The sequence below is a fragment of the Neodiprion pinetum genome, chromosome 2, assembly GCF_021155775.2.
Source record: "Neodiprion pinetum isolate iyNeoPine1 chromosome 2, iyNeoPine1.2, whole genome shotgun sequence".
In the NCBI taxonomy this organism is placed as follows: domain Eukaryota; kingdom Metazoa; phylum Arthropoda; class Insecta; order Hymenoptera; family Diprionidae; genus Neodiprion; species Neodiprion pinetum.
This window is the reverse complement of record NC_060233.1, coordinates 36,433,670-36,442,345: the sequence shown is the minus strand read 5'-3', so window position 1 is coordinate 36,442,345 and position 8,676 is coordinate 36,433,670. Positions and strand designations below refer to the sequence as shown.

Here is an 8,676-nt window from a genome sequence, read left to right as displayed (position 1 = left end):
AAAGCTTATTTGTACACTGAACGACTGAGCTATATTGGGTGCTTTCCATTTACTGACTCAAGTCGACTTGTGTTGCTATTTCTGGTGTATTCCTTTATCCAGATTGGCCGGTTACACCAGAAATATCGACACAAGTCGATTTGAGTCAGTAAATGGAAAGCACCCATTGGGTACGACTCGTAATATATAAATTAGGGTAACCGTCTTTATCAACAGCCTTCAGTCACTGCTACTGGTCCATAAAGTTATGACTATGTACTTGTCTTTAGCAGTCAGCAGATAGCGGCTAGAGTTCAATAAGTTCGATGCACGTGCAAGAAATCACGTGGCTTTCTTTCATCTTGCGGTTTCATGTCCTTGAGACTTTATTGCGTGTAGTTTCGTTCGTGGTATTTCGTTTAGTCCTTTTATGGAGGGCATGTAAAGGTCGTGACGTTTTAACCATCGTCTGCTAGACGTAAAAAAATTCATAAAAAATTATCAACAATGGTTATGATATAGCAATGTTACATAAAACATACCTTCTGCGCAAGAGTACAGGTTGTTAGGGATTGTGAAAAACGCCTAATGAATTCGAAGGTTAATAGACTGACATGATTGGCTCGCGACCATGTTTATCTGGAGATTTTTATCTCTCGTGTCTACTATCGTTCCGCTTGATCAATTTGATCTCATTTTAAACAGAAGTTCACCGTCAATACGGCAACGATACAGGTCGGTCCCGCACAGTTACGTTCCGACAGCTGAAGAGATTGGGTCGTGGTTGAAGATTACTCCTGTCTAAGCAGAAAGTTTAATAGAAAATATAACGATAAAACTTCATAATGGCTTTGGAAGATTACAGGGAAATCGTTGCCACGAGTGCTTTTCTTACAACCTTGGCACAAATGTTCGCCGGCGTGTAAGTCCTCTTGATGTAATTAAATTAATCAATTGTTGCAAATACTTCATTAGTAGGGGTTTTGCAAAAGTATTTTGCAGATTTTGACACCATTTGTTTATCCTTTAAACCGTATACCTCGCAACTGATTCAACATTACATTTAGATATAACAAATGTTATTTTATTTAAGAAAATCATATTCATTAAAAATACCTAAATCATGATCACCTTTCCCGATTAGAATAAATTTAGAAGAAAGGAAGATAACTTGGCAAAAATTTAAAACATCCTCTGTACATTAGGTATTATTCTCCTCGTATTTATTACACAACTATTGAGGCTACTAAGATATTGTTAGCGCATTATGATACTTAACAATTTTGACTGTGCTGAAGTTTTTTTTTCTTTTCACAGATTTGTGTGTAAAGACATATACAAAAAAGGATCAGCCAAAGGCTTTCCAGCGATGCCATTCATTGGTGGATTTGGAATGTAAGAACATTTGATAAAACAATAAAACAAAAGTCTGAAATTTCATGCCATAAAAATGTAACTTTGGAAGCTGGTGTCTTGTGAATCCATATAGCTTATGGTATTATAATGATATGTAATATCATCAAACATGACGATATTGTTAATATTCTTCTGATATCTGTCTTGGCAACTAATTGAGTATTTTATTATCAACAGGGGTATCATGACACTCAAGTATGGTTACATTCTAGGCGACACACCAACGATAAGTGTTAATATATGTGGTATTCTATTGAATGTTGGATACTTTCTCTTCTATTATGCCTATTCCCCTGATAAGGTATATCAATATATAAATAGTATGACATATATACACACACATATCAATACACGTATTTGCTTCACACCGTTCATGATGACTATACGAAAGCTTCATATCTTATATGATAGTGTACCTTCTGTCTATGTAATCTTATTGTCATGTAACATTTAAATTTTATTTAATCGTTCGTTGATAAGAATAAGCACTCGTAACTATGTGAAGTATCAAATGTGCTCCATATTTTACCAAAGCATATACATAGATGTAATATCAGCAAACAATGACAGTACTTGCTTCATTTAACTGCAATAGTTTATTAAATTATTTCAATATCTTTATAGACTGGTACACTTGCTTTAGCAGGTAAAGTAATTGCTGTGCTAGTAGCAATTCTTGGCTATGCGGAGATGGAACACCCGGACAAAATAGCCTACCGATTTGGAATTATCCTTACCACGGTGTTATTCCTTCTCCTTTCGGCTCCACTCCTCAATATCGTAAGTGTAATTGTGCACACTGATATTTCGTAATATAAAAATGATTGAAGATACGCATAAAATAGCACATCAAATTACTTAATATTTAGCATTAAAATATTTAGCAAATTTATCTCTAGAGTATTAATCGTTTTCAAAAATTCCTGTACAAATGAAGAAGTAGTTCCAATTAAAGTTGTCTGGAGTAGTTCAGAGTACTGCGTTAATAAATTTCGCAAATTTCAACAGTATCCTAATTTATCACATTATAATTTTTCTGTTCACAGGGTACAATCATAAAGTCCAAAAGCACAGAAGGGATGCCATTCCCACTAATTTTCTCGGGTACTCTGGTGACCTCTCAGTGGCTCTTATACGGCTTTATTATCGACAACGGCTTTCTAATAGTAAGTTAAAATGAAATATATTAACCAAGAAAGATCGCTTTCAGTTTGCAAAGAAATAACATTCTGCTTACTATAGTCATTATTGTATAGATAAACAAATTGATGATTTTCCGATGAATGAAAAACGACTACATTAATCGATCTTGTTAAATATTATAACTATTTAGTATCTGTGGAATAATTTCATTTAGAATATCTGGTTGTGATTAGTTTCAGAATGCAGTTGCTTTTACTCTTTTGTCGGCACAACTGTCCTTATTTGTGATATACCCGTCAAAATCGACCAAGGAATCGGAATCTGTACCAGAAAAGAAGAAAAACTAATATCTTCCTACATTCCAAGGAATAATCTTATTACAAGTTTGTTGATATTTCATAACAAGCATTGAAATGCACATCGTTGTTCCAATTGTATATAAGATATACATATACAAGATATTTAATAATAAGCGTTAAAAGCCTCGTTACTGTTTCATTTGTAAATATGTAGAGTATACAGGTATGTTTTTGATGACACAAATGTATTTTATGCAGACAAAATTAATTGTAAACCAGCTAATATTATGTTAGATAATATCCGCAACTGACAATAATAAGAAATATTTTGTTGACAAAGCTGGTTCGTATCTCTTATTTCACTTTTCCGCATTCTACTCGACTTTATCCTTCCCCTGTAAAAATGCCAACTGTCTGTTCATTACTACGAAACGTAGTTAACTGTATGACGAACATTGGCTGTCCTCTAATTACTGTATATAGAGTCAATTAATAGGTCAAATCGAAATAAAGCTGTACACAACGCAAGAATTGTTATTTATTTTAATTGGTAGCTGAACCGCAGTTTGTGTACACATTTATGTTTACGCGGTGGTCGCTCTGTAATTCGTGATTCAAAGCGTTTAACTCGGGCGTGCCGTGCTATGAGTACTTGACGTCAGTTGTAATTGCCTCAATTTCTCGCGATGAGTACCAATTCAATCAATCGCGTCATCAAGTGACGTACAAATGACTCTAGAATTTATTCAGAGACTTACAAACGCTTCCTTGTTCGAATCGTAATGTTGTGTTCAACAAAAAGCAAACAGGCGTTGCGAAACCCGAATCGTGATTATTTTCCGTCAAATATACCCACGCAAGTCTGAATTGGCAAACAGCGTCGTCAATTTCGCTTACAGGGCTTACAGCAAGCAAGGCAAGATCCGGGATTCTTATAATTATTGCACTGAATAAATCTCGTAAGATGACGACGCATAGCATGTACTTACATAATTATGGCATAGTACGATTACGCTTTTATGTTGATGACCTGAACGAGCATAATATAATTCAAATTTTGTAAGAATTCTCGTAAAACTTGTATCAAAATTAATTTTAACTCGTATAGTGAGTCATAGTACCGTTCGAGATGTGCTAGCAGTGCCAATCATCTTCAATTTCGCTTACAGAAAACAAGGCAATATCCGGGATTCTTATAATTATTGCAACGAATAATTTTCGTAGATTATGACGCATAGACTGTACTTATTATAGCATTGTACGATTACACTTTTGTGTGGATAATGACCTACTGAAGCATAATATGACAATTAAAATTTTGTACGAATACTCGTAAAAGTTGCATAAAAATTAATGTCAACTCGCATAGCTGGGCACAGTACCGTTCGAGATGTGCCAGCTGTACAGATCACGGTGCAGACTTAAGTCGCCATTAGTTTAAGTCAGTTTACGAATGTACCTACCAACTATAATCCAATTTTCTATATTATAACCTTTTGTGATTAAAGTAAGTTCAAGATCATTTCTGGATTATCCAACTTGAATCTGACAACTCTATCTTCGCCGGCAAAGTAATGTAGGATTGATTGTTACACGTCGATAAAAATTTATAGCATCGTGTCACGGATTAGAATCCCGGTAGATTGATCAACAGTTAGGTGCAAATCCTACTTACACATAAACGTACATAGATACTTAAAATGTGTGCTACGATAATATGATAGGGTTAGAATTCAAAGAATTTATCGCCGTGACAGCTTCAGTCTCAACGATCCTACAATTTTTAGCGGGCATGTAAGTGAAACATTAACCTTAATTTCGGTAAAGATAAACATAACCTTGATAGCCAAAACCTAGTTATGCCAAATGTAAATAACAGTTACGTAAATTATTAAAAATATGTTTCATAAATGTGCACTATCAAAATAGGCGATGTTATCGCTGGATCAAGTAAATAAGCTTATTTTTATCTGTGTTTTTGTTTAACACATTGCAAAAACTGAGTTATTGCTAGTTGAAAATAACTGGAAACAGAAGTATGGGTTTCTTGTTTAAATACCTTTGAAAACATTTACTGATGGTTGTCATTGCAGATTGGTGTGCCGAAAATACATTCGCAATGGAACAACTGGTGAGGCCTCTGGACTCGCGTTTGTGACATGTTTTACATCGTAAGATTATAGTATCATATATAATGAATTTATGTCACAAGTCAGGTAACTTTGTATTCACAGTTTTTATATATTTTTGGTAGCTATAACATTATGATACAAAGCTAGCCTTAGTGTTTTCGCTTTCATGTGAATGGATACGCTGTAAACAAAAAAATCTGTTACATAAACTTTGAAACTGATCATTTTCGTTAATTTTAGATGCAGTTTGGCACTTAGGTATGGCATGCTGATCGGTGATCAGACAATAATTGTAGTGAATATCTTTGGAATTTCGCTACAGTTGCTATACGTCCTCGTATTCATGTCATATAGTATGAAGAAATCATTGACGTTGAAACAGCTAAGCGCAGCTGTCATATTTGTAATATCAGTTTACCTCTACAGTCAGTATGAGATTGACGAAGTTCAGGCGAGACGGATAGTTGGATTCCTTAGCTCTGGCCTCGCGATTGCATTTTTTGCTTCACCATTATCCATGCTTGTACGGTTTAATTGAATCCCAATTTATATATGCCTATCTGACATATTTTTTCTGAATAATAATGTACTGTGAATATTTTTCAGGCTCATGTTATGAGGGTTAAAAGTGCCGAAACTTTACCATTCCCGATAATATTGTCATCTTTAATAGTATCGTTCCAGTGGCTATTGTATGGATACTTATTGAATGATGGTTTCATTGTAATACCAAATTTTCTAGGCTGTGTTTTATCGCTCTTCCAACTATCATTATTTATATTGTACCCTGGGAGATACCCAGACCAAATACATCTTACACAATTGTAATATTAATATATTCGAGTGGATTAAATTCTATTTTTATGTGAATGAATAAATTTAAAAATTTGAAGATATAATTATATTTACTGCATGTAAAGAGTCAATAAATATAAATTCTATTTATCAAACATTTTTATTCTGTTTTACAAAAACTCTTTTGGCAGCTCTCTTTGAAAAAACCTCAGATCTCGCAAATCTCTCCCTGGATTAAGTATTTGAAATTTACTACGGAATCTAATTAACTGATAGTGGTACCAAAAACGCCAAGCATTAAAAAAATTACTAAGATTTGAAGCTTATCAGCCACTGCATTTCAAAATACTGGTACCTTCATTTTAGTATACTCAGCAGTAACGCAATTCTTCATGCTATTTCGACAGTTCTCTCTTTTAGTCTTGTCTAACGGTAAGCCTACAATAATCGTTGTTGATAAAGAGAAGCATTGTGAATACACTCTGAGCTGTTTCGAAAGCGTAATAGAGCTTTGGTATTACCTTTAAGCATATATTGTTGTTATCTTATATTTGTCTTCTAAAGAAATTCAAGTACAAGTATACATTCAAGTTAGATTCAATTAGATTCATGAATTATTTTAACGAAATTTACGGACTTGATTAGACGTTTCATATTGATAATGTTTCTTTATGAAAATACGGTAAGCAACTAGATGTGAAACTAAAATTTTGTGATTTCAATTTGAGATAAATAATGACAAAAAAAATAGATTGTTTATTAGTTCGAGAACCAATGGAATTTAATTTTCATATTTTAAGTGATTTTGAATTAATACATCTGCATCATTATATTATACATAATTTCAATACAGATGTTTAGTCATCTTGCAGGACCTGCGATATAAAGTATAGAAGGTGAAAAATCCAAACCACATTATGAGAAACTGAAAAAATTGTTAAAATGCAGAAAAAATATAGTTAATAGAATGAAATATTGATTTGTCAGTGTAGCCAATAAAACTTAAGTCATCTGTAACAGAGAAAAATATAATTAGTTATAATAATTGCAAACATAAGTGAGAAGGAACACTTGTAAATCGAAATAAAACATTTGCAAAATAGGGGAGACCGGGGATGGTTGAAATATTTTCCGGAAAGTCAAACCAAAGTTCAACCAAGTGCAATTGATAATATGCTGTAATTGAATCTTAGTTATCTGATTACTAATGTATGAGGCTATAGTGGCATCATCTGCATTGCAAAAAAACATCTGGGGGCTATTTAAAAAATTGGAAAAACTGTTTAACCGACTTCATACTCGGGGCTGTTGTAACCTTAGCAGAATAATGTTGTTATAAACTTAATTATTGAGACAAAAATTACAGAATAATGCGCAACATTAACGTCTTACTTAAGATTCAGTCTCATTCAATTAAATACTGAACTTGAACAAAGTAATAAAATTAGTTACATCACATTTGTGCCAATTTTATGACATACAGGGTGAGTTTTCTCCGGGGTCTGATCTGGGAGGAGCTTGGATGTGCTGACAATGAGACTTCGCCTTCTGCTATTCATACTCGTTCACTTCAGAATACGTGTGGACATAAACAGATTTGGAGATAAGGGTATCTGCTCTATAATTACACACTACTATTCTGAAGCGGATGAGTATGAATAGAAGGCGGAGTCTCAGCACATCCAAGCTCCTCCCGGATCAGACCCCGGAGAAAACTCACCCTGTATACAGTATTTTAATAATAAAACCTTAAATACAATTGAAAGCTGATGAAAGATGACGAAAGTAATAAAATTAGCTTTTCTACGACAAAACACACCTTTAACAGTTTTGAAACACATGGGATGAAACGTTTCAATCGACCCTGAAAAAAATTGTTGCTACCATCCCAGGGACATCTTTTAAACGTTTTGTCGACTTGACTTTCGAAACAAACAACTTGAATAAAAAAGAATCATGCCAATTTATACTTCAATAATTGAAATTCTTACATCAGAAATTAAAATATTCGTAACTAACATAGTTTGTTAATAAAAAACAAAATAACGGCAACAATAATACTTACTTTTATACATAAAAACACAATGGCTCCACTTGCTCGCGTATGGTGACCTCGGAGCATCGCCGAACTTAAACGGCCATGTTCCGACACGGAAACTGCTTCATTCTCTCCTCGTATCCCCCCTGCTCTATTTGTTAATTTTTGAATTATTAGTGTTGTTTTACCGACCCCGGTCCCCCTACTGTATTGTTCAAGTAAAAACTAACAGTCGACATTGTATAGAGAAAAATTGGCAACTCCAAAAAAGAAAATGATTATTATTTTTGAAATAATCAAATGATCGACTCAATAAATTTAAATCAAAATTGTCTCTGATCGAAATTTCTTTCTCATTTTAGTCAACAGCCAGTTTTACTTGCTTGGAGCAAAGACTAGCACACCTGAAACAGAGAATCAGGATTACACGGAAAGAAAAATATTGTAGATTTTACACCTTCTGAGGTGAATATATGGAGAGCACTTTTTTGGAGTTGAATCTACAGCAATTGCAACAAGACTTACAAATCCGGTAATACGAGTTACACTATGCTCAGGAAGATCTAGGACAATTGATGTAGATTTGACTATAGACTATAGACTCCAAACAAGTGCTGTCCATGTATTCATCTCAACAGATGTAAAATCTAAATTACATTTTTTTCCGTATCAGACAGAAAAAATAAACAATAAGATTTGTTCTTTTCAGTGCAGTGAACAAAACTTTATGAGCTGGCACAGACTAAAAAGTAAATAGCTTAGATATGAAAAAGCTATAATTACAGACAATAGGGGAAAAACTGATTAGCTAAAACAGATAAAGGTGCATTTCACAAAATTATAAACATAAATACACTGATAAATAAATATGTCG

At 33.6% G+C, this 8,676-nt stretch overlaps 2 protein-coding genes and 1 long non-coding RNA gene across 4 annotated transcripts; 2 read left to right on the top strand and 1 right to left on the bottom strand.

Annotated features, from left to right (window-relative positions):
- Positions 1 to 330: 330 nt before the first annotated feature.
- LOC124212541 (sugar transporter SWEET1) lies at positions 331 to 3,176 on the top strand. 2 transcript variants are annotated; one of them, XM_046612685.2, is made up of 7 exons: positions 331 to 579; positions 685 to 901; positions 1,297 to 1,374; positions 1,573 to 1,696; positions 2,020 to 2,175; positions 2,442 to 2,561; positions 2,772 to 3,176. In XM_046612685.2, the coding sequence occupies exons 2-7, from the start codon at positions 825 to 827 to the stop codon at positions 2,883 to 2,885; spliced, it is 669 nt and encodes a 222-aa protein (XP_046468641.1). In that variant the 5' UTR covers positions 331 to 579; positions 685 to 824; the 3' UTR covers positions 2,886 to 3,176. The 2 variants fall into 2 exon arrangements, with proteins under 2 accessions (XP_046468641.1, XP_046468640.1); XM_046612684.2 differs by having other exon boundaries at positions 331 to 901.
- LOC138190462 (uncharacterized) lies at positions 2,810 to 8,520 on the bottom strand. The gene is made up of 2 exons (XR_011176448.1): positions 7,830 to 8,520; positions 2,810 to 6,775 (listed from the first exon to the last, which is right to left on the bottom strand). It is a non-coding gene; the product is annotated as an uncharacterized lncRNA (long non-coding RNA).
- slv (saliva) lies at positions 3,444 to 5,919 on the top strand. The gene is made up of 4 exons (XM_046612686.2): positions 3,444 to 4,631; positions 4,931 to 5,008; positions 5,210 to 5,492; positions 5,576 to 5,919. The coding sequence occupies exons 1-4, from the start codon at positions 4,555 to 4,557 to the stop codon at positions 5,795 to 5,797; spliced, it is 660 nt and encodes a 219-aa protein (XP_046468642.1). The 5' UTR covers positions 3,444 to 4,554; the 3' UTR covers positions 5,798 to 5,919.
- Positions 8,521 to 8,676: the final 156 nt, after the last annotated feature.